The sequence below is a fragment of the Lynx canadensis genome, chromosome C2 (genome assembly GCF_007474595.2).
Source record: "Lynx canadensis isolate LIC74 chromosome C2, mLynCan4.pri.v2, whole genome shotgun sequence".
Classification (NCBI taxonomy): Eukaryota; Metazoa; Chordata; class Mammalia; order Carnivora; family Felidae; genus Lynx; species Lynx canadensis.
Window position 1 is genome coordinate 110,306,266 of NC_044311.2, and position 24,045 is coordinate 110,330,310.

Genomic DNA, 24,045 nt, shown 5'->3' on the forward strand with positions numbered 1-24,045 from the left:
AAGTTTTTCTCTCACAGAGAGGAGAGACAGTTACAACCTAACAGAGAGAAATGTGATGCTATGTTTTTGCTGTTGTGCCTTCTTTTTTTTTTTTTTTTGGTGTGTGTGGGAAAGGGTGTGATGTCATTTTGTCTCCACCCCCTGTGAGTAAGCCCACAGCACAGCTAAGTGCGGCCGCCCGCCTCTGTCACTGGGAGACAGTCCGCTTAAATGCAGCTTCAGGGCTGCAGGACACCCACCAGCATTACTCCCCGTGCGAGGTGGCAAATGCAACATGCTCTCCAGCTTGGGGTGTCTACTTCTCTGTGGAAGTATTGCACTAGCCCTGGGAAATGCACAGAAATTGCCAAAAGGCAAGTAGCTCTGATGTTTTGTGTTTTAAAAATAATTTTTAAGAGATACTAGTTTTTAAATGTCGATATTAAATGTGATCTACTTTGCCAGGTCGGGGGGAATACAGTTATTCCGTGGAGTCAGAGTTCATATGCGTGAAGGAGTTGCTTAAACTTTTACTTCTTTTCCCCTCTGTTATTTATTTTTCAACTGGATCTCTTGAATGCAAAAAATGAAGACCAACTTCTTATTAGGTTTAACAGACGTTCACAGTAGCTTGAATGCTATGGATTCAAACTACGGTGTTTGTATATTGAATCATATGTGGATGGGTTTTCTAGTCTGTTAAAAAGAGTTGTTTGGTGTTTTCATTCCCCTTCCCAGAGACTAAATGAGTTCTGGCTTTAGGTTTAAAAGAAGCTAATTCTGAAACTTTGAATGGTGTAAACCTCACACGTACTTGCTTGCTAATCTGGGGTTTGAGGGACTCCAGGCAGGTCACACCAAAGTAGGGTCATGTGCTAATTTGTAGACACTTCTCTCCAGGGGAGTTTGGAAGAGGGTTTGATCTGCTGGATGGGACACTCCCCCTTTTCCTGACTAAACTGTTCTCATTTTAGTGTTGGTATTTTGTTTATAAATGCCATCAAAAGAAAATGGAAATTTCTAAATTTAGACCCTAAAAACAATCTTTTGAGCCCATCAGCACCAAAAGAAGAGCTTGCCTCTCTCCTATCTTTGAACGTAGACGTTGCATGTACTTTTTTTGTTCCTTTGCAGAGGCGCTTTCTCAGCCAACTCTAGGTCAGGGAAGGCTTTTTATGGCTGCAGACTGTTGTAGTCAGCAGGACTATGAAAAACAGGCTGGAACTTACTATACGGTTATGACGGAAAATATTGGGGGTAATGTCTTGTCCAAAACCTAGGGTCAGAGAGAGAGGGTGTTAGTGTCAGAATGTCCAAAAGATCCTTCCCAGGTCCCCCCTCTGGGTAGTGTGTTCCCAAATCATCCTGTCCCAAGTGAAAACTGTTCTCTCTTCAGTGTGGTAAGTGAAACTTGAATCCAGAATGTGAAGGCTGAAGGGTTGGGCCGTTGATATTTCACAGGGTGATGTAAAAAGCAATAAAAAAGGCTAAGTAAACCTTCTCAACTCTGAACAGATAGATAATTATGCAAAACTAAAAAAAAAATAAAAATAAAAACACATACTGTTAGGTCTTTTGCTTCTATCAAGAATGTTGTTCCTTGATCATTGTAAAAACGTTTAAGTACATCAATTTTGAGGCAGAAGCATTTAGAATGAATTGTTCTTCCTGCTGAAATATTTAACAAGGACACATCATTTGAGAGAAGTCTGGGGTTTTCTCAGGCTCAATACCTACAGATGGTTTTATTTTATCTCCTATTCACTGTGTAGGGATGATAGCCATAATTTTGTTACTGCAGACTTCGGCAAATTCCAAATGCTTTAATTATCATGTTGCAATCACTGGATACAAATCTCTTGACACAGTTTTCCTTTATTTGTTATAGTTAAAAAAAAAAAAAAAAAAAAGAAATGTTGACCTAAAAGTCCACAAGACTTTTGTCTCTTCCTTGCACTTTAATCTGAAGAATTTTTATCCAGGTTTCCTTTGTAATTTTAAGAAATATCTGTAGTGTTGGTAATTGTTGAGAAATTGTTAAAAATAATTTTCTTACAAAATAACTGGCACGTCTCCTTGTTTCTTTGCTTATCATAAAAGCCACTGAGGAACTTTCGGTTAGGTGAAGTCACTTTTCTCAAACTGTGTTCAGAAATAGGTGTATTGTCCTCAAAAGGGGGGTTGGGCAGGCATCTGCTCTCCACCAATAACTTAAGGAGCCTTCCCGCTTTGTCTTCTTTTGGGGAGTCACAACAGATGTGAGCATTTCACCCATTCTGAAAATTACTCGGTAAAGGAACCTGCCCAACATCTTTAACCCATTGTTTCTCAAACTCATTTGACTAAAAAAGAGTCCATTTTTCTAGTGAAATAGCTATGGTATCTTGATAGGGGCTTGTCTCACAGAGGACACATTTGGGGAAATGCTGAGCTAAACAAGAACAAGGTGGGGATAAAAAGGTTTTCTTTTCTTCCTTCCTACTTTAGAGCTAGTTATATGTCATTTGTGATTTAAGAAGAGGATAGAGTTTTGAAGCTAGAGAGGACATTAGTGTGGTTAATTGAGTGGTTCCCAGACCTTTAAATTTATGGGCCAGTAAAAATACATATATATTTTTAACATCAAGGTTCCATTATAGAAGACATACTTGAGGATTTCCAAGAGGAACCAAAATCCCCAGTGTTCATAAAAGCAACCATTTTAACAGATTTATAAAATAAATGAAATTTATACAAATAAGAGTGTTGTTTTTATTTTTCTCTTTTCACCATAAACTAAGGAAAATTTCATCAAAGGTCAATATTTGGGAGCCACTGCCCTAGCTTAATTATTTACTTTACAAATGAAAACACTCAAAGGTGGGAGGGTTTGTGACTTTCCCCCATCCATAACAGGACCAGGACTGGATCCTGGACTTCTGACTTGAAAGGCATGTTCTACCCTGTTTCTTGCCTGGTAAGCAGGCTTCTCTGCTCCAAACCTTAGGAGTTACATTGTGCAGTGTGTGTGAATGCTACCCTTCACTTGAATAAATTTTTTTCCTGTAAATATCATAACCATTATCTTAATATTCACGTTTTCCCAAGAACGTATCCTCTGTACATACACATACACACACACATTATATATATGTATATATATATATATCTTTCTATATATAAGTGATATATATATGTGTGTGTATGTATGTATATTTATGTATATATATCTATATATACATATCTATATATAGATATATATATAGATATATAGATATAGATAGATATGTATAGTTGGGAATTTATAGGAAAAAAATTATTTTTAAAATAAGATACATTTGTTCCTTGTCTTATACCTATTTGCATACTTAGTATGCATACAAGTATGTAACCACATACTTGGTTACAGAAAATAAGATATTGGAAGAGTCCTTCTTATTTTTCAAAAGCTTAAAGTTAAAGACTATTATTAATGGATCTCTTCTCTCTACAACTTAATGTGTTTTGGCAAATCGTTTGCCTTTGCTAAGCCCGGTTTTGTCATCTGTAAAAGGGGAATAATGGTAACTATCTCATAGTGTTTTAGGATTAAATGAGACGAGATATCATGTTAAATGGTCATAGAAAAGTGGATCAATATTTTAAAAAATAGGTATACCATAATTTGTGATCTTGTGCCCAAACTGTCAGACAAATTCTTGGAGGGCAGTAAATTTAGGTGGCACGTTTTTGGCAGAAAGGTGGGGCAAGAGAGTTAAGTGTTGCTCTACAGACAATGAGAGAAAACCTCTCCTGCGCTCTAGGCTGACCATGGCCAACCCCAATGGATGTTTGATTGTCAAGGTCAAACATTGCTGTTCTTTATGGAAATCTGCACCTTTGCCTTAGGATCAGCTTTCTCTGGGGATTGGTAAGGCCTTACAGAGCTTCCTGAGGGATCCCTTGAGCTTGTTTCTCAGGAAGAGAATTAAACCGTAACATACAGACCCTGAGAAGAATCACCACATTATTTGACACCCTGTGCTCCAGCTACCTCTTGGAATCTTTATTCTTGGCACCACAGACCTTTTCTTCCCCTGCTGCATACCAGGCTAGGATAAAAACCACAGAGAACAATATGTTGTGAAGGGAGCCAATGAAAGCTTATAATGGGAGCTCTCTGCAGAAACTCCTGTGTATGGAAGATTGTAATCTGCCAGGAGGCAAAGCCTACTATTTCTAGAGAACTCTATCAGTCCTGAGGCACGTGTGAGGAAAATCACAGAGGAACATCCAAGATACTAGTGTAATCAGATAGCCTGAAGGCATAAGGCTCTTGGGTGCGACTCTTGGCATGTAGCAGAGGGAAGAGGCAGCTGGCTCTTTGCCTCAGGTTCTTACCTGACATAGTAGATAGAAATCACTGATTCCAAGGGCATAAAACAGGGGCAGATGGTAAAAATAACAATAACTGTCACAGTTATTAATAACTTATAGGTAACATTTTTTGAGCTCATATTGCCTGTGGTAATTTAAGGCTAAATATTTTTAATGTGGAAAATCTCAATCCTCAAAGCTCCCCTATATAGCAGGTATTTTACTATTCCTATTTTACAGAGCATAAAATTGTGCCCAGAGCATTTAAGCGATTTGCCCAAAGTCACACAGACAGAAAGTGGCAAAAGAATATATATATCCTTAATTTCCGTGTAATATCAGTTCCCTGCTTTATGTGAAGATATACTAATCTATTTAAGTAACAAATTATATTCCATGTGTATGCAGAGCACTGAGGCTAGGAACACACAGCATGGCACCTGTCTTTAAGGAGCTGACCAGGTAACGGAGGAGACCGGGATATAAAGGGATAATTACAATAGAGTGAGATTATCCTCCACTTTAGGTAAAGCACATGGAGCTTTGAGAACAGCCTGAGGACCCACCCCAGCCAGAAGGGATCAAGAATTAGGAGAGGATAAAGTACTTAAGTAGAGGCCTGGAAGACAAATACAAGTTGGTGCAAGGAAGAGGATGGCTGGGAGTTGAGGGGCCTTGGCAACAGAGGAAGCTGCATGGCCAGACCCTAGGAAACCCGCAGGTGCCAGTGCATGGCTCCTCTGCTAAAAGGAAACAAAAAAGTTTGAAAACTATGGGAGAATTATTTTAGTATCTTTGTCAGCTCCAAAGTTTCTTGGCAGTTTTATTGATTTGTTTGTGTTTATTGAACATCTATTAGGTAAAAATGAGATCCAATCCTTGTTATAAAATAACCCTATATTAGGAATTGATTAAATATAATTTTTTGGTACTAGGACTATCATGTATAAAACCTAAGGTTTAAAAATTAAGTTCTCCTGTGTTAACTATATATTTGCTACTTTTTTTCAGTTTTATAGACTACTATATCAGACTATGAGATATGGAATGGTAAGGAATTTCAGCCTCTCTCTTTCACAGGGAAACAACTGAGAATAAGAGACTTTATCTACACTGTCTCATAGAAAAGACAGCTAAAATGTTTTTGTCGGTTAAATGTGAGTTGGCAGAAGGTTTCTTTAAGACAAAAGCGAGGTATCTAATAAAGAAAGGATCGTTCAGGGGATGAGACCCACTGTTCTATCTGGGTCACTATCTTCAGAAAGATTTTCCTTTTGCTTGTTTCTTGCTTGCCATTGTAAAAGTAGGTATAAGAGAGAATGTTGTATGTAATATATGAACTTATAAAAGTGATCTAAGAATAAATGTAAAATTAAAAAATAAATAGAATAATCTAAAGTGAAAGATATTATAATAGTAAAATAAAAATGTAAAAATAAATAGTATCAGCTAAAGAAGGAACATGTTATAAATAGAATATGAATGGTTTCACTACATACATTCTGTTAAAATGACATTTAAAAATATGAAAACAATTAACCATATTACTCCATAGCAGGCATGTTTAATGCTGTGTTTAGCATAAATTATCTCATTTTATCCTCACACCTATGAAGATATGTTATTATTTTTCATATTTCACAGATGAGGAACTAAGCCTGAAGAGTTTGCTAGTTAACTATTTAAAATATTTTTTTATGTTTATTTATTTTGAGAGAGAGACACAGTGCTGGAACTCATGAACCATGAGATCATGACCTGAGTGAACTTTGGACGCTCAACTGACTGAGCCACCCAGGCACCCCTAGTTTTTTAGTTAACTATTGATGCACAACAAATGGCCACAAAATCATCAGCTTAAAATAACACATATTTATTATTTCAAAATTGCTGTGGGTTACAAGACTGAGTCTGTCTTATTTGGGGCCTCTCTTCACTGTCTTTCACGGGTTGCAACAGAGAGTTGGGCAGGGATAGGGTCTCATCTGAAGGCTTGACTGGGGAAAGGTCCACCTCCAAGTTTTTGTGGTTGTTGGTAGAATTCAGTTCCTTGAGGAATGCTGGCAATTGACCAGAGGTCACCTCAATTCTTTGCCACATGAGCGTTTCTATTATGTCTCCTTGCTTCATCAAAGTGTCCAAACCCAGATTAATTTGCAGGCAAGATAAAAATTTTAATTTTATGCAGCCTAATCATGGAAGTGAAAGCCTATGACCTTTTTCACATTCTATTGGTTAGAAACAACTCACAGGCCCTGTCACATAAGGTGATTATACAAGGGAGTTAATATCAGGAGATAGGGGTATTGGGAGTTATCTTAGAGCCTACCCACTACAAAATGGTCAATGGCTACTAGAATCATACAGCTAGTAAATGATATATTGGAACTATGAATATAGCAGATCTAACTCCAGAGAATATACTGGTTTGAGTATTAACACCAATCTACTTTCCATAGAATTCAGCCTTTAGTGGAAGGTCCCCATTAGGCAAACTGCCAATTTGTCTCCCTCCATGGTTAGGGTCAATTCTAGGAAATTCCTGAGAATTGAGATAAACATGTTAAGAGTGCAAAGACTTAAGGTACATATTTAGGGCACAATTTTATGTGTGCAAGAATACAGTCAATGCCTAGATTCCTTTGCTGATTTCCTCTGTGGCACATCAAATGTGGTCAATCCCATGTAGAGGGATATGGAAAGTAAACTCTCCCCAAATAGAAACCCTGATTTTCATTTTAAGACTTAGATGTCACCATCTCTCACCCAAAAAGAGAAAACATAAGACAGAGCAAAAATTTTCTTTAACAAAATGTACAAATATTAAGAAAGTAACCCCTATTGAGTTGATGACACAGTTCCCATAAAATGTGCTTCTGAAACATCAGTGAATGGAGGAGTTGTTATAAAGTTGAGTTAAGTTTGTGTTTGGAGGAAGAAAGTGTATTTGTGTTGGTGCATGTGATGGAGACAACTGGATGAACAAAAGGAGCTTTTTCTGATCCTTTTTGCTGTTAATAAAACAATTCTTCCATATGTTCTAGGAATCAAAACACACAATTTAGGTTGTACATAGGATATATTCTTAACATGGTATCCAGAACCTCATAGAATGTTTAATACTAGAATACCCTGTGTGGCTTTTTTCTCTATCCCACAGTCTCTTCTTGTGTTGGGATTGTCCTAAAGGCCTAAGAGGTCCATGGTAAGAAGGGTAAACCTCCTGGTCTGAGTATACTTTGCTGAAGTCCTGTGGACAGGAAGGCTGAATCAGGGCTTACTCTGCTTGCTGCTCATGTTAGTTTGGGTCTCTACCAAGAACCTTTCACAGTGAGAATTTTAGAGTGTGTTGTAAGTTTCTCTGATCTAACAAAATCCTGACTTGTATTCCTAGTGATTTTGATAGAAATTTAGGAGCCTTAAAGCTAGCCTGAGGTTTTTAGGCTCTTTTGGTGTAGCAAGCTATGAAGTCAGCTAATGTTCCTCCCTGAGCAATCTTGAAAAGGAAGTAGAAGATGTGATACCTTCATAGAAGGCTCATTATTGTTCTCTAGTCACAGAGTGTACTACTAAAGTCTATGCATTAGAAAACCAGATCAACTCAACCTACTCCAAGCACCTGCTAGTCAGGTTAGAAGTTAATTTTGCATAAAGTTGAGGTCCAGTTCAAGCTTCACGGATGATATAACAATTCAATGTTTTCTTTTAAAGTAAGTTTAGCTCTGAGTACAAATACTATTATATCTATTCTGATAGCTGTAACCCTCACTGCCCATTAGAGTAACTAGAGAGTTTTCAAAAGTATCAGTACTATTCTGCTTCCCTACTCAGTTATAATTTGATTGGTCTGGGGTGGGAGAGTTTTAAAATTTTCTCAGGTGGTTCCAGTATGATCAGAGTTGAGAACTACTGATTTACAGTTTTGAAAATTTGTATGTGTAAGTGCTTGATAAATCTTTCTAGATGTATGCAGAGTAAAATGTAAAAGTTGGAAACACACTCTTTTGCTATTTAAGTTTTAAAATCAATTCAAAGATGATTTTTTTCTGCTTTGTTCTAGAATTTTAAAGCCTTATTTGGAAAATTTTTGAGGCTCCCTTATCAGACTACATAGAATAAGGAAATGTTTAAAATTGAGATTAACATTTGCTTTTGGTGTTAGAACATAAGTGCTAATCCTACTTTCACAAAATATCAGAAGCTAGATATGAGAAACTATGGCTGATTGTGTTTTTCAGGACTGAACTTAAATTTATTTACTCTGTCATTTAATTATCATTGAAAAAAGCAATAGTAGGATTATAAAGATGAGTAGGACATTTCCTGCCTTCAAGGAATTTGAGAGAGTTGTATTTAAAACTATTTGGCCACAGAAATGTAATTTTCTTTTAGATGAAACTGTTGGTGTCTTAATTCTTTATCCTTAGTTAACATACAAAATTTTTAGGAGTTAAGCTATTCCATTGTGTTGCCATGCACTAGCTTTAAGTGATACACATAAAGAAGAAAAAAATAAATTAATGTAATATATTAAGAAAAACAAAGTACCCTATAATCCCAGCTAATGCAAAATATAGGAGTTAAGCAAATGTTCAGTGAATTTCCCTATTCAGAAGGTCCAAGTTATATAAATCACCTTTGGACATGGTTCCTTTAATTGTGCACATTTACCACATACATTCCAGCTTACCATCCTTCTGTTTTATGTTAAGGATAATTTGTGAGCCCATAGGATGTCTTATAATCTGAAACATCTTTAAAATGTAATCACTGAATTTCCAATAAAAGGAAAGGTCTCTCCTCTTTGAGTGGAGAATAAACCCTTGGTAACAAAGCTTGGGATACTTTGCTCCTGACAAGATGCCCAAATGGAGTTTCAGATTTCCTTTTTCCTTAAATGCCATTCGTTGATTTTTTCCATTCTGTTAACTGATAAGAAAACATTCTGGTTCTCCAAGGGCCCTGCTGAGAGTCCACTGTGCGCACGTGTGTGTGGGCGTGCAAGACCTAACAGGCCTTCCTTTTCTGAGAGCAGCAGAAGGAGGAGTTTGGGGCAGCTGCCAAAGTCATGCTGGCAGAGAACTCTGGAATTCAGCCCTGTTACAGATATGCCAGCAGGGGATACATGACAGAGGCTGCTTCTCCTTTCACTTTCCCAGATGGAGTTAAAGCCTCTCCAGCTAGTACGTGTAGGACAAGGGATCAGATGATTGGAAGAAGAACCCCTCCTTCCCTCTGCTGGCTCAGCCTCTTCAAACACCCCAATGATGCTATTGTCACAGAATAATTACCTAATTACTCATATTTTTCCCAGAATTGGAGGGAAAATGGCACTGGCCATGTTCTTCCTTTGAGGTTTAGTCTGTAGTTTCATCGTGCATTGAAATGGTCAATATTGGAAAATAGCAATGGGGGCCAGTGGGCAAAGTGCAGGAGTGAATGTGAGTCTGAGCAAGTGACCTGACCTCACTGAAATCAGATCTGCTTCCCTGAAAAAAGGGAATCATAAAAGTAACAGTTCTCTTTTTAGCTTCCACTAATAAATAACAGTAGGGTGACTTTAACGGATTTTTTTGTTAGTAACTTTCTTAAACTAAATAAGAGGGTATGTAAAGACCAGATGCATTTTTGAAAATTCTCTACCTGCCATGGCAGCTAGAGGTCTAGAAGATCTCCTAGATGCTCTAGTCTCCTGGACCCTTCCTGAAAATATGCTGAGCTACAAGAGTGCTCCATTGCTGGAAATCAGTTTCCTGAGCCTGGGCTTGTAGTGGGTTGGCCTCACAGTGACACAGAGACTGAGTAGAAGAACCACAGCACTGTGGATTTTTAAGCATAAATCTTGCCATCAGCATCCTGCTCCTGTTCCTTTGTCCAGTTCTCTGCAGGAGGTTGGAAGGTCGTGCTCAGAGCAGATTTAAGTTATTGTGAAAGATTTGGGAGCACAGGTTGTGGTCCTTGGTCAATTGTATCTCTACATACCCTTGGGATTCAGTTCTATGTGACTTGAACTCCCCCTGGATGTCTGCTACTGACTGTCTAGCCAACTCTCAGGTACTGTGTTGGTCTGATCAGCCACCTGCTGAGACTTTTTTTCTTGCCCTCTCTTTTTGTTCCTGATATTCCTTTCCTTTTATCCTCCTTCTCTCCCCTCTTTTCCTCCTACTTCCCTCCTTTCCTCTTTCTCCCTTCTGTCAACACCAGAGGAGTCCTCAGAACATTGTACTGGCTTCCACCCTCAGTCTCTTCTGCAGGCCACTTTGGCCCCTCATTTTCACCTCACAACTGACTCCTTATCTGTTCAGATACATCAGGAATCACCCCTTTGGAAAAAAATGCACACTTCATAATTTTTTCAAGTCAGCAGTGGGTATTTCTATGTCATGCTAAATGTTCCACTTGACTGAAAATATCATGGTTTCCCACTTAGTTATCTTGGCATCAGCAAGTTTGCAAGAAGCACAAATTTACATTCATCTGATAAGCTCTGTGCATATCAGATTGAACAAAATATAACTGTATATTAACACCACAGTTCATTGTTAAATGGTTTTGAACATGGCATAAGTTATTACATCCCTTGAATTATGGCAACAACATAAGCCTGATAAAAGCCAGATAGCACAGTGGTATTTTGTAAGGTCACTTTTCTATTTATTCTGAATTTTTGTTCCATTGTAGTTGCTGGAGTTTGATATTTTGAAGAACTTGCACAAAACTTTGCTGTTTTTCAGGGGCTCATTGAGTTGGATCTTAAGTTCAAATGCCATGTTTCTCTCCATTTCATTGGTAACCAATGTTTCCACGAAACTGAGTTCCTGGGTTAAGTGTCCCCTATGAAATGTGATCCTTGAATTGGCCACTGGATCACAGTAGCAGGCATTTAATACCATTAATACAATTTCAATGTGCCAGTCTCCCTCTTTGATCTCTGTTTCTCTGGCTCCCCTTTGCTTTGCTATACTCAACAGATGACTTTCAAATTTTTCTCTCACTCTTTACAGCCTCCTCTTTTTCGCTTTCATGTCTTTTTCAAGTTTTTACCCTTGTGCTTGGAAGACATCCACCATCTCTGCCATGGAAACTTTATATGTTCTACTGGATTTTAGACTTTTTCAACGATGACCTACAGTAATAATGACTAGTGAAAAAAATATGTATGTAAAATTAGGTTTCCAGATTCAAGGGTGTGTGCTTACACACGTGTGCCATGCTGCATTATTGTGCTGGTTCTCCTTGAGCTACAAATTGAAAACCAATAAATATGAAATAGATGAAAGGCCTAGAAATGGGTTAAACTTGGCATGATGCACCACTGATTTTTGATTGATCAACATACTGGTATTACTCTGGTGTAGCATTTTGCTCTTATGTGGAACAATCTAGTTAAAAAGTCTTTACAGTCTTTCACTGGAACAAGTGATTATTTTTATTACCTTGTTTTAGAAATAGTAACTCAAAGTTTAAATGTTGATATTACAACTCAATCACCAGAAAGACTAATTAAAAATATTCTTGAATCACTTAAAGAGGTAACAATCCTTCATAGTCCTGGTTAGTCAAAATTCCTTCTCCATATACTCTTGGCAAGAAATCTCACTTTCACAATATTTCATCAACATGTCAATGCTTTTTCAAATACTTTCAGGTGTCTTTCTCAGCTCTTTACAAAGAACGCAATTTAGTTTTATAATCCCCTAAACTTGTCAGCTGAATTGCATTATATAACACTTGTTCTTAATCGGCCATTCATTCCAAGCATCTGTTTTCACTTATGTCAGAAAATTAAGACAACAAGTATTGACTGTACTGTTTTCCAAAGTCGTCATAACCCATGCTCACATGTCATCTGAAAGGTTCTTGTGGTGTACCAGAAATGTCCATTTCAAACACACCTTTTCATAGCCAGAGGTCCATAGGCCACAAAGGGAACACAGACATTAACACTAAACAAACTTCCTGAAAATTATATTATTAAATAATTTAAAAGACATTAAAGGATAAGCATTAGCACAGTCAAGATCTTTTTAGGGATATTTCTTTCTAGGCTCTTTCTTATTTTGTGGGAGTGTTTGTTTCTTCCTTTTTTCTTTTTTTTAAGGGGAGGATCATGTACCTCCATTAATCTGTATTAAAACTAGTCTCTCTCCCACCTATCCTTCCTCCTTTGAGGACTTGCATCCTACATCCATCCACAGGCCCTGGTTGTAGAAGATGGAAATAGAAAAAGAAACCTGTGAATTTTGTTTTATTGAGACATAACTGTTCAGCAAACCTGGAGATAATAAATCTCAGATTATATTGAGGAGCAAGGAATCCTTAAGTGCAGTGGTGTTCAAGGTCGAGTGAGCATCAGAATCATCTAGAGGGCCTATTAAAACTCAAAGTGCTGGATGTCATCCCCTGAGCTCCTGACTCAGCGGATCAGAAACTCAGAGACCAAGTGGCCCAGAGAATCTGCATTTCTCACAAGTTTCCAGGTGCTGCTGGTGCTGCTGGCCCTGGGACCACATTTTTGCAAACCACTGACTTAGTGAATCTGTTAGTGTGCATGGACTACCTTCCCCAATGCCACCCTTCATGCCCCCTACCCCTTACTAAACTCATACCAGATTCTGATTTAGTAGGTCTGCTTTTAGCAACTATCACTGCTGATTCTGCTGAGATTAACTGTGTAGAGAGAAATAATACTCATCTTTTTATATAAACAGCACCAAGCTCTGAGACACTAATTTGAAGAAATTGGTTAAGAGGAACTTAGCTAGCTTACTACAGTTCTATAAACTTGAAGAACCTGTGGTTTGCATTGTTCAGTATATGATACATGTCTGCAAAAAATTATAGTTTGGGATAGTAAGGGCTCTAGTTCTTGTGATGAACTTCTGTCTGCTTTTATACCTAGAAACCACCTTTTCCCATACCTGGCTGGAATTCTGAGCAGCATTCACCATTAATGTAACCTTGTTTGGTAGTGAGTAATGTTTAAACCAGGGCTGGACAGTTTTTGGTGACATTATGACATATTAGTGAGAGTCATTCTCTTGTGTATATGTACATTAAAGTTAATGCTTAATATTAGCCTGAAGCATCTGTTAAGTGTAACCCAAACTTAAGAAATCCCACCATAAAGTATGAACAGTTTACCAGGTCAATCAAGAATAATACAGTTGTGAAACTAAAGATGAATTTGATACTTCACATAAAAGTGCTTTGTTATTTTGACTTCCATAGATGGTTAGCCAGCCCTTATTATTGAACATTAGCTGTGGCATTTATATTTGGCAGCTAGCTAAAAACACTGTGTATGTAGCTTTCAGGTTTGAGTTTCTTTTCTTAGCTCTGGGAGTCCATAAAACTCTTGAAGTTGTATGTAAAGTAGTGTACTTATGGGTATATACATTTGGGAGGGTATTGATCCTTGGACATTGAGATCCTCAAAGAAGTCTAAAAGCCAGTGAAAGTTAAGAACTATATGTCTAGGGGCGCCTGGGTGGCGCAGTCGGTTAAGCGTCCAACTTCAGCCAGGTCACGATCTCGCGGTCCGTGAGTTTGAGCCCCGCGTCGGGCTCTGGGCTGATGGCTCGGAGCCTGGAGCCTGTTTCCGATTCTGTGTCTCCCTCTCTCTCTGCCCCTCCCCCGTTCATGCTCTGTCTCTCTCTGTCCCAAATAAATAAACGTTGAAAAAAAAATTAAAAAAAAAAGAACTATATGTCTAGACAGATGCCTTTTACTGAGTTAGAATTAGGATGTATCAAATGAGTGGCTGGAAGGATTACTACTATGTGCATAGAATATAAAGAAAGGGCTCTGAGATGGTCCATGAAAAATCTCAAACTTCACAACTAAGATAGGAATACAGTTTATTTTATGCAATTGGTTTTGTTGTGGTGCAAAAAAATTAAATATGGACGTATAGTATTCAAATAACCCTCAATGATCCTCACCACTTCACCTCACCATGAATCCCCACCTCCTGGTATGCATGTCTTTGTAGAGTCCCCTCACATACTGAATCATGGCTGGCCTGTGTTCCATCAGCACAGAGAAAAAGTGAAGTAAAGATGTGTGACTTCTGAGGCTAGGTAATAAAAGACATTGCAGTTCACACCTTGTTCTTTCTTAGGGATCACTCAGTCTGGAGAAGTCTTGTGGAGAGGTCCATGCGGTAAGGAACTGAGACTTCTCCTCATAGCCAGCACTAATTTGCTAGCCATATGAATGTACCATCTTGGAATGCATCCTCCAGCCCCAGTCAAACCTTCAGATGATTAAAACTCTGGTCAATATCTTGACTGCATCTCATGAGAGATTCTGAATTATAACTACCTAGCCAACCTATTTCCAAGTTCCTTCTTGATCCATAGCAACTGTGTGGATAATAAATGCTTATTGCTTAAGCCTCTAGGCTTTGGATTAATTTATTATACAACAATAGATAATTAACTTAGGGAGTGACTTTTTATTGTAATTTAAAGGATGATTTAAGTGGAATAAAAATAGAATGAAAAATACAGATAATTTTATTTATTGGCACATAACTTTGGAAATGTAGTTTTGCCTACAGGCAAAAGATAACTGGAAATAAATTCTGGAGGATAATTTTGGATCCATTACAAAACAACTGGGCATAAATGCTGACCAAAGAATGATTGGAAACAATATGTGAACGAATATCCTTCTAAAGTAATCATAGAAAATGTTTGTTAGTTTAGAGCAATTTAAAGATCTGGTGTTTTGAGGCCTTAATAGATGGCCTTGGCTTTCATTCCGGAGGCCATTTCAGGACTGGCCTAAGGCCAAGGGTGAGTCTGTATTGGTCCTGCTGTCATTTAGGAGAGTCGACCTGTGCCCAAGACAGCTTAAAGAGAAGCAAATTAAGATCCACCCTGTAGCTGACCTACATCCCTGAATTCCCCTGAGGAACAAATGGGCTTCCTGGGACAAACTTGGATAGGGCCAAGGTCTTATCTCCTTGGCCTTTGGCCTTAGCTTTGACCTCATGCTAAAGTTTATGTCATAGCATTCTTCGTGTAATTATAACTCCAGGGTAAGCATTTGTGAAATTTCTTATCTCTTATAGAAAAAACATTTATCAGCACCCAGTGCTATAATAGGAGGAATAAAGATATAAAGAAGAATAATGGTTACTGTTCCTGTGGAGTTTATACCCTAGCAAAAGAAATAGATGAACTAAACATGATACTACAATGTAACAAATGCTCAAGCTATATCTGACTTATAGTATGCTTCATTAATGACTGTGCCTAGTGCTTAAGCTGAACTCATTTACTTCCTTCAAAAATACCATTGTTTATAAAATGATTACAAAGAAGAATCACAGACACTTATCATCAGTTGCTAAGACCTTATTAACAAAGCATGTAACAAAACATAAAACTGGGTAAGCAATTTCTATCCAGTTGGCCTGTTCCTTGGCTAGTCAATATCTGTGTCTCTTGGATGATATAGGTCACAAGGGATAAGGAGTCTTCCTGCTTAGCCCCTCTTCCCAAACCAAATTCCAGTCTAGATCCCAAGTTTTTTTCACCAATATGTATCATCATTCAAAGAATTACGAGGCTCCCCGTGGCCTCTTGTTTTCATGCAGGTTCAAGGCTCCATGGACTTGACCTTCCCAGAGTGTCTTATCCTAGTTGCCAAGGAAGAGCTGTTTTAGCAGCTCATTTCCTACCACTCCTTCATCCATTGTCAATGAAGGAAACTATTAAGCAAAACATTCAGGCTTTTAAAGTGGACTCTACTCATGAGGGATGCTATGGCAAAGAAAAAAAGTCAGGGAAAGCCAAAACATTGAGACAAATCTGAAACCATCATCCAAACAGGCAACATGCCACTATAAGAGTCACAACTGTGACTAGAGATCAGCTGTTTTAGAATTCTTTTCCCATTCTGTCCTGGGAAGTGAAGGACTCCTTCGTCCTCCCTGGCTCTTCTCCTCCAAGGCAGCAGTGGTACTCACTCCTAAGTGACTTTTCTCCTTGGACTCATTCATTAAAAGTGGGAGTATATTGCTTTTAGGTTCCATTTTGTTATCTTGCTTCAGTGTTTTATTGCAATATAACAAAACAGGGAGGCAACTTTCAGTGATTAAATATTTTTATCTACATTCAAATGTAAAAGTTTTGACTTTCTTAGCATCTTTCTCTTTTTTCTAAAATAACATGATTATAACTATATTCTTTAAGAAATTTCCTGCACTGTTATTAATATACCTAATTATTAAATAATCTTCAGATCAACATATTAAAAGTAACTAAGTTCTTATCAAACAGGAGAAATAGTTTACATAGACTGCAAACAACTCACCTGTTGTATCTTAGAGAGAGAATCTCAAACACCATCATGGGCAGGTCTGATTTTTCAGGGTACCTTTCTCTTGGAATACCTTTTGTTCCATCCTGCACCCTAAATCTAAATGTGACTCATTTTAATGTTACTTTAGCTAATTAGAAAATATTAATCTGTGGTTATAGCTTAATCTAGAGGATAGATGGGGCATCTGGGTGGTTCAGTCAGTTGGGCATCCAACTCTTGATTTTGGCTCAGATCATGATCTCACGGTGGTGGGATTGAGCCCTGTGTTGGACTCTGAACTGAACATGGAGCTTGCTTAGGATTCTTTCTCCCTCTCCCTCTTCCCCTCTCTGCTGCTTGCATGCTCTCTCTCTGTAATAAGAAAAAAATCTAGGGGTGCCTGAGTGGCTCAGTCGGTTGAGTGTCCAACTTCAGTTCAGGTCATGATCTCACAGTTTTCAAGTTTGAGCCCCACGACCAGCTCTGTGCTGGCAGCTTTGAGCCTGGAGCTTGCTTCAGATTCTGTGTCTCCCTCTCTTTCTGCCCCTCCCCCACTCATACTCTGTCTCTCTCTCTCTCAAAAAAAATAAAACGTTAAAATTTTTTTTTAAAAAATCTGGAGTATAGGCAACTTTCATCTTTCCTTCAAAATTTAAACACTATGAAAGATGTCTCTATTTTCTCTTTGTTTACCCTTGTTTCATCCAACCTGATAAACGTTTTTATTGTGTCAATTTCAGTGAAGATATATAGCATTTTCATCACCCCAGAAAATTCCATCATGCTCCTTTGTAGTCAATTTCTTCCCCCTACTCCTAGCCTCTTATAAAACACTGATCTGATTTCTGTTTATAGTTTTGCCCTTTTCAGAATGTCCTATAAGAGAAGCATATATTATGTAGGCTTTTTGTCTGGATTTTTTCACCTAGCATAGTGCTTTTGTGATACATCCATGTTGTTGCAGGTATTAGTAGTTCCTTTTATTGGTTGAGAGGATTCCACTATATGGCTGCATCACTATTTTTTTTTTTAAGTTTATTTATGTATTTTGAGAGAGAGAGAGAGAGCATTCAAGGGGGGGAGGAGCAGAGACAGGGAGTGACAGAATCCTAAGCAGGCTCCATGCTGTCAGCACAGAGCCCAGTGTGGGGCTCGAACTCATGCACTGTGAGATCATGACCTGAGCCAAGATCAAGAGTCAGAGGCTTAGTCAACTGAGCCACCCAGGTGCTCCTGTACCGCTGTTTGTTTACTCACCAACTGATGGACTTCTGGGTCGTTTCTAGTTTGGGGCAATTATGAATAAAACTGCTATAAAAACTTGCTTACAGGTCTTTGTGTGAACATATACTTTTATTTCTCTTGGTTAAATATGTAAGGGTAGAATTTCTTTGTCATATATTCCGTATATGTTTAGCTTTATTAGAAATGCCAAACCGTTTTCAAAGTAGCTATAGCACTTTTTATAGCAAACCATGATGATTTCAGTTGTTTCATATCCTTCCCATAACTTGGTGTTGCCATTTTTTTTTGTTTTTTTCTTCTTAAATTTTAGCTGCTCTAATAGGAACGAGTCAGATAAGTTTTGAATTATACCTCTACCCCTTAGAGATTTGTTCACACTTGTTAGGCATCTTTCTTTAAACAGATAGGAGATCAATTTTCTTAGAAACCACCATCTTTTCTAAAAGATAATAGGTAAATAAATTTGCTGAACCCACAGATTTCTTATTAGATAAGGTAAGATATGGGAATTGGCTACATTTGCCTGGCCAAGAGGGAACATTCAGTGAAGTTTGATCTTATCTCCTTCCCTCCCCATATCTTCTATTCATAAATCATCATAACTCAAACATTAAAATTACACCACCTAGGTTGATCTGTCATGTAGTTTTTCCCACTTTCTGCTTTAAGACTCAATTTCAGCTGTTTTTCAAATTTAAAAGACACACTTCGAAAGAGAGTGCTCTGGAAAGGAGAATGCTGAGTAAACCTGGGCATCCCATGCAATGTGGAAAAGAAAGCCTTCTCTTTATCCACAACCAAGGTGTGATTGGAGAAAGAGGGTATTAGGCAGAAAAATAATCCACTGGACATGGAAACAAAACACCTCAATTATAGTCTTTACCCTGCTCTAACTGGATGGGTGACATTAAAGGAAATAACTTAGTCTCCCTGGATCTTATTTTTCTCACCATAAGCCATGGAACACAATACAGTGGTTCTCATTGCTCAGAGTAGTCATGTTCTATAAAGTTGCTGCAAACACCTTGTTAGCAAATATTGAACTATTACTTATAGGGGAAATACAGGGTTAGGTTTCTGTTGAGTCTCTGATCACATTTTTGTTAACCAATCAATATATAACCTTCTTTTTCATATGTTTCTACTTAAAAACAACTTATTTAATATGTTGTTGATTCATTAACATTGAACTCAAGTCAGCAGCATCACCGATCATGCCTGAACAGAACTTCTCTATTTTACTCTGTGAGGCACAACACAGCCTTCTTACACATACGACCCCGCCACATTGCTTCACTACACTTGGAGGCCATTTTAAACAGTGAAACCACCAGCAAAAAGCACAAAAAAGGCACTAAACAGACTGCGCAAAGGATGTTTCTTTACAGTCTGAGAGCTGAAATAAGGAGGCAGAGTGTTGCCCTGTTCAAACTCAGCTGGAAATATGCACATCAGGTAGCTTAAATTTTTTTGACTCTCTATGCATGTCCACGAAAGACCACAAAAATGCTGCAAGTATTGATTTTGGGGTTACAAATAAATTTTAGTGAGTAGGGAAAAATCACAGAGTCTGCTAATAAAGATTGATTGACTCTATTCTCTGATTCTGTTCCATAGGGCGGATCACGTATATTGTTTAAGTGAAAGGACGTGGCAGTGCTGTTCATTATGATTGAGCATGAGTGTTTTCTCCAGCCAGGGCCTAAGAAATCTAGCGTTTATTAGGAAAGAAAGAAAATCTTAATACTTAAGTATCTCACTGGGCCTCAAGCACCATAAACATGTTATGAAACCATAGAGCCTAGTGGAACTTAAAAATATGCATTAACATATGAAGATAACATCATGTTGAAGAGCCTTGACTGGCAAAAATAATTACTCCATTGTTTGATTTCTTTAAGGTGGGTGAAGACTTGTTGGAACCTGATTGCTTTTGTGCACATTTGCAGCTGCCTTGTAGGATCCTTTTTAAACTAAGTGGTCATCAATCATTTGTCTTCTTGGTCCAGAGGGTAGTTTTCACAACTCAAAGGTGCTTTGTAAATACTTGCAGTGACCAGTTTTTTTTTTTGTTTGTTTGTGGATTCCTTTCGGGACAGATAGATTTTTTTTCACATAAAAATTTGATTTTACTTACTTTAATTTCTATGGTGTAAGTTTCATTTTCTAAAATATAATACAGATGTTTTAATGGCAATGCTAGCTTTGTTATATCAAGGAAACTCTAAAAACATGGATGCATTAAGCTATTGAGGTGAAATTACCAGATTGCAGAAATGTTTTTGTGGAAATCTGGTGCTTGAGGGGATGAATTCCATTCCCAGTTGCCCTCCTTTCTACCCCTTTTTTGGAAGGCACGCCCTTCTCAGCCCACATTTCTATGATTCCTTTGCCGACAAAGTGCTAGTTGATTTGACTGGCAAGAACCCTCACACCTCTTTTCTGTTTTAATTTCCACTTAAAAAATCTATTTTTAAAGACCTTATTCTTGATCCATTCATTAAAAAAAAACTTGTGGTTTTGTTGGGACAAACAAAAACACCTTGATAAGCAGATGAATGAAATTCAATTTCCATCAACATCTGTTAAACTTCTACCATTTATCAAGCTCTGTACTTGTCAGTTATTTCCATTTTTGTTGTGTGATACAATCCAGTGTAAGGCAGTTTTGATACTGGGGGGAAAATTCAGAACGTGTGGTAAGCATCAACATGCCTTTGGGGCCCACCCACATTCTTGGTGTTCTCTCTGGAGGTCAATACCTAAAGACTTCTACTACCCCACTCCAGACTTGCCTTCTCTTTGCAATGCTTTCAGCTCCAGACTTTCCCATCTGTCAAAATTTCTCTAGTCACTGCCCCATTCCTGCTAGCCTACTTTTTGAAAATAATCTTATATTCTCATTAATAATAAGATATTGATGGTCGGCAGCAGCTAAATGTCTTATTTCTGTGAAATATTTGCCTTTTATCTAAAGATGCTTCTGTGAATAAAGCTTCAATGCTTCTCTAATAAAGCTTCTTTAATGAGAAGATTTCCACCAACTTGGATTTCAAGGGAAGAATTTTTTAAAGCTTAAGAGCCCTCCTTATGTCTCTCAAATCATATCAGATAAGTGGCAACCTATTCTGTTTACATGTTCAACGAGTCCTGGAAAAGGCACCAAGTAATAATGTTCACTGTAGAAAGTCCTGACTGTAATACAGTGTTTGTAGGGAACTTTGCAGGCATATTGGGAGAAAGCTATATATTTAACGCACAAAATTGTATCAGCAACCACCAAAATTTCTTGAAGCACTTATAGTTATTAAGAAAGAAGCTTTAAGCTCTCCTTGCTTGATGATCTCCTTGGAGTAATTCACTTTTAATTAGGATTCAAAAGAAAAACTCTTGGCATGGAGCAGTGACATGAACACCCATGATGGGCCATCTCTCAGTTATTTTGTTTGGGTACCAAGATGGAGAATTACTTACTTACTAACAGGAGGGGCTTCACAGGTCTCCAAGTCTCCCTTGCCCACTTGTATTGTCACCTCCCCCACTTGCTGTGGAGGGGGAGAACAATGCTGCAAGTACAGAAGAAAGCTTTCAGCACAAATAGCTGAAAGACACTGCTCCAGGAGGGTGAGATAACAAACCAGGAGCCCAGGAGCCCTCAGCCCTGAGGAGAAGGAAATAATAAGGGCCATGTAACAGTACCTGGATGGCACAGATGAGAGAGGTCTAGTCATGTGAAAGTCTGGGGACTCTCTCTAGAGTAGGGAAGAAAAAGTAAATTTAATATAAGTTGCTGGATGGGGCGCCTGGGTGGCGCAGTCGGTTAAGCGTCCGACTTCAGCCAGGTCACGATCTCGCGGTCCGTGAGTTCGAGCCCCGCGTCGGGCTCTGGGCTGATGGCTCAGAGCCTGGAGCCTGCTTCTGATTCTGTGTCTCCCTCTCTCTGCCCCTCCCCCGTTCATGCTCTGTCTCTCTCTGTCCCAAAAATAAATAAACGTTGAAAAAAAAATTAAAAAAAAAAATAAGTTGCTGGACTCCAACTTCTTAGGTTCTTTTAAACATTTGAGATAGGCATCGTAAGACCTGAAATCACAATTTGGGTCCACGTATCTCTAAATGTAATACTACTCTGCAAGTGGATACCTGAGTTGGGCTTCATGAACTTGGTCATATTTTTCAGTGGATTCACTTTGGAAGGAAGTATGACTACTTCCCTAGATATCCAACTAGACATTCCACTTTGGACACCAGCAAAAACCAACACACGTCAAAGCCAAATTGATGTTTCTGATTTTGCCACTGAGCATTGTTATGGAATAAGAAGCCTAATTTCTGCTTCAAATCAGTAAGAATTCATTCAAGAAATATTTATTAATTGCCTTTGATAGCCTAAGAACTATTGGAGAATAGGTATGGCTAACAGTGCCCTTTGCCTTTTTTATAACCTAAACAGCTACAGAGGCTGTTGGCCATCCAGGCGTGTGGTTGTAAGGGAATTCAGGCTGCAGCAAGACTTTAGAGAAATGGACATGATTTGGCTAGATCTGTACTTGTCAGAATACCCCCATGGGAGGGCTCTATTGAAAGAAATGCAGTAACTCCTTATGTAATATGAAGTTTGTAAACAAAGACCATTTAATAATAATTTGAAGATTATTTGTGTTACAGTTTTTTGTTTGAGACTAACTTTACATAAGCAGGGAGAAAAGTACTTAAAAAAAGATGCATTTTTAAAAAAAATATTTCCTTTGCTGACATTACTGGGGATTTCCTTTGACTTTTGGCAAGTGGTTTACAAAAATGAGTTAACACCCTAATATGTGGACACTTCCTACTCCACCCTGACTCTATCCCAGCAAAATCCATTCTTCTTTTTCAAAAAAGCATGTTTTTTTTTCATTCTTGATGACATAGATTTGCTTTTTTGTCTGTTTTGAGCTATGCCTTGAGATTTGAAGATCCTAGAGTTTCTCTGCCTTTCTTTTCAAATGTACATTCTTGGGACAAGCTGATGTTTTGAGTACAGTCTTTATTCCATATTGTGATTGCTGGAGAATTTTTTAAAGTTTATAATAAAATCCAGAGTCAAGGACCTGCTGCTGGCCATATTTATTTGGTGTACCTGTCTCTTTGGTACTTGGATCTTGCTCTCTCTGCATGGGGCAGCATGCGGAGTACGATATGGGGCTGATGGGTAGTCAGGAGGGTTTCAATTCTGGTAGTGCCACTGGTTAGCTCTAGAGCCCTACATTAGTCACCTAACCTTGGCCTCAGTTATCTCAGCTTTAAAATGAAGAGTATGTTCTTCAACGTTAAAAGTCATTTCTATCTCTAAGATTCAGGGTGGTGCATTCTACAAGTAAGAGAACTTTGGGAATTGCCTTTGTGGCTCATTGTGGCTGCATGTGTGGGCAGCTTGGCTTTCACTCTGGTCTATGACTTTCTTGCTTCATGATTTGCATCACTGAGGCTATGTCTGTCTCTCCCCACCCTTTGTGTCAAGCACTGGATCTGCATAACATGAGGCACGAGTGACTCTGCTGGTGAACTGAGAATAAATAGATTACTCCTCCTCTGTGTTTTAAAAAGCTCAGCAAATTTCAAAGGGAATTATGCATGAAGCCCATGGCTGCAGGAGAAACTCACAAAGGATAATCTATATTTCTTTTAAAGCAGCAAATTTAAGATCCTGAAATAGCCCATTCAGGATTTGTTTTTTAAATAGGAATCTGTGATTCAAAGCTGCACATTATACAAATAGAATAATAGACTGGAAGTATCTTCTATCATATCAAGAATCTAGGTCAAGTATGGCCAGATTGTTAGAACTTGCTGAGCTCACCCATGGCAGTCTTTGCTCATATCCTCCACCACAACTGAACCCTCATTCAATACTAGCCCTGACCATCTGATACCTAGCTTCTTTCAAATCTCATTCATTTTAGTAGATTTCAAAAGGTTATATGACTACTAGCCTCGATAACTACAGGTGTTTTTCATGTGTGTAAATGTATATTTTTTATGAATACTAGGCTAAACTGAAAACTATTGGCTAACTGCAGATTAAAATTTTACCTTATTAAATGTTCACTGAGACATTTTTATTCCTAGGATGATATAAATAAAATTTAAATGTCAAGCTAGTTGTAACCATTCCACCTTATTGAACTGCTT

At 38.1% G+C, this 24,045-nt stretch overlaps 1 protein-coding gene across 1 annotated transcript in view; it reads left to right on the forward strand.

Annotated features, from left to right (window-relative positions):
* The first annotated feature begins 206 nt into the window (after positions 1–206).
* LOC115523333 (ABI family member 3 binding protein) overlaps positions 207–24,045 on the forward strand; it is a 270,902-nt gene continuing 247,063 nt past the window's right edge. Inside the window, exon 1 of the mRNA XM_030329269.1 lies at positions 207–353. Within this exon, the coding sequence (XP_030185129.1) occupies positions 275–353 (79 nt within the window). The 5' untranslated portion in view covers positions 207–274. The remainder of the gene's footprint in view (positions 354–24,045) is intronic.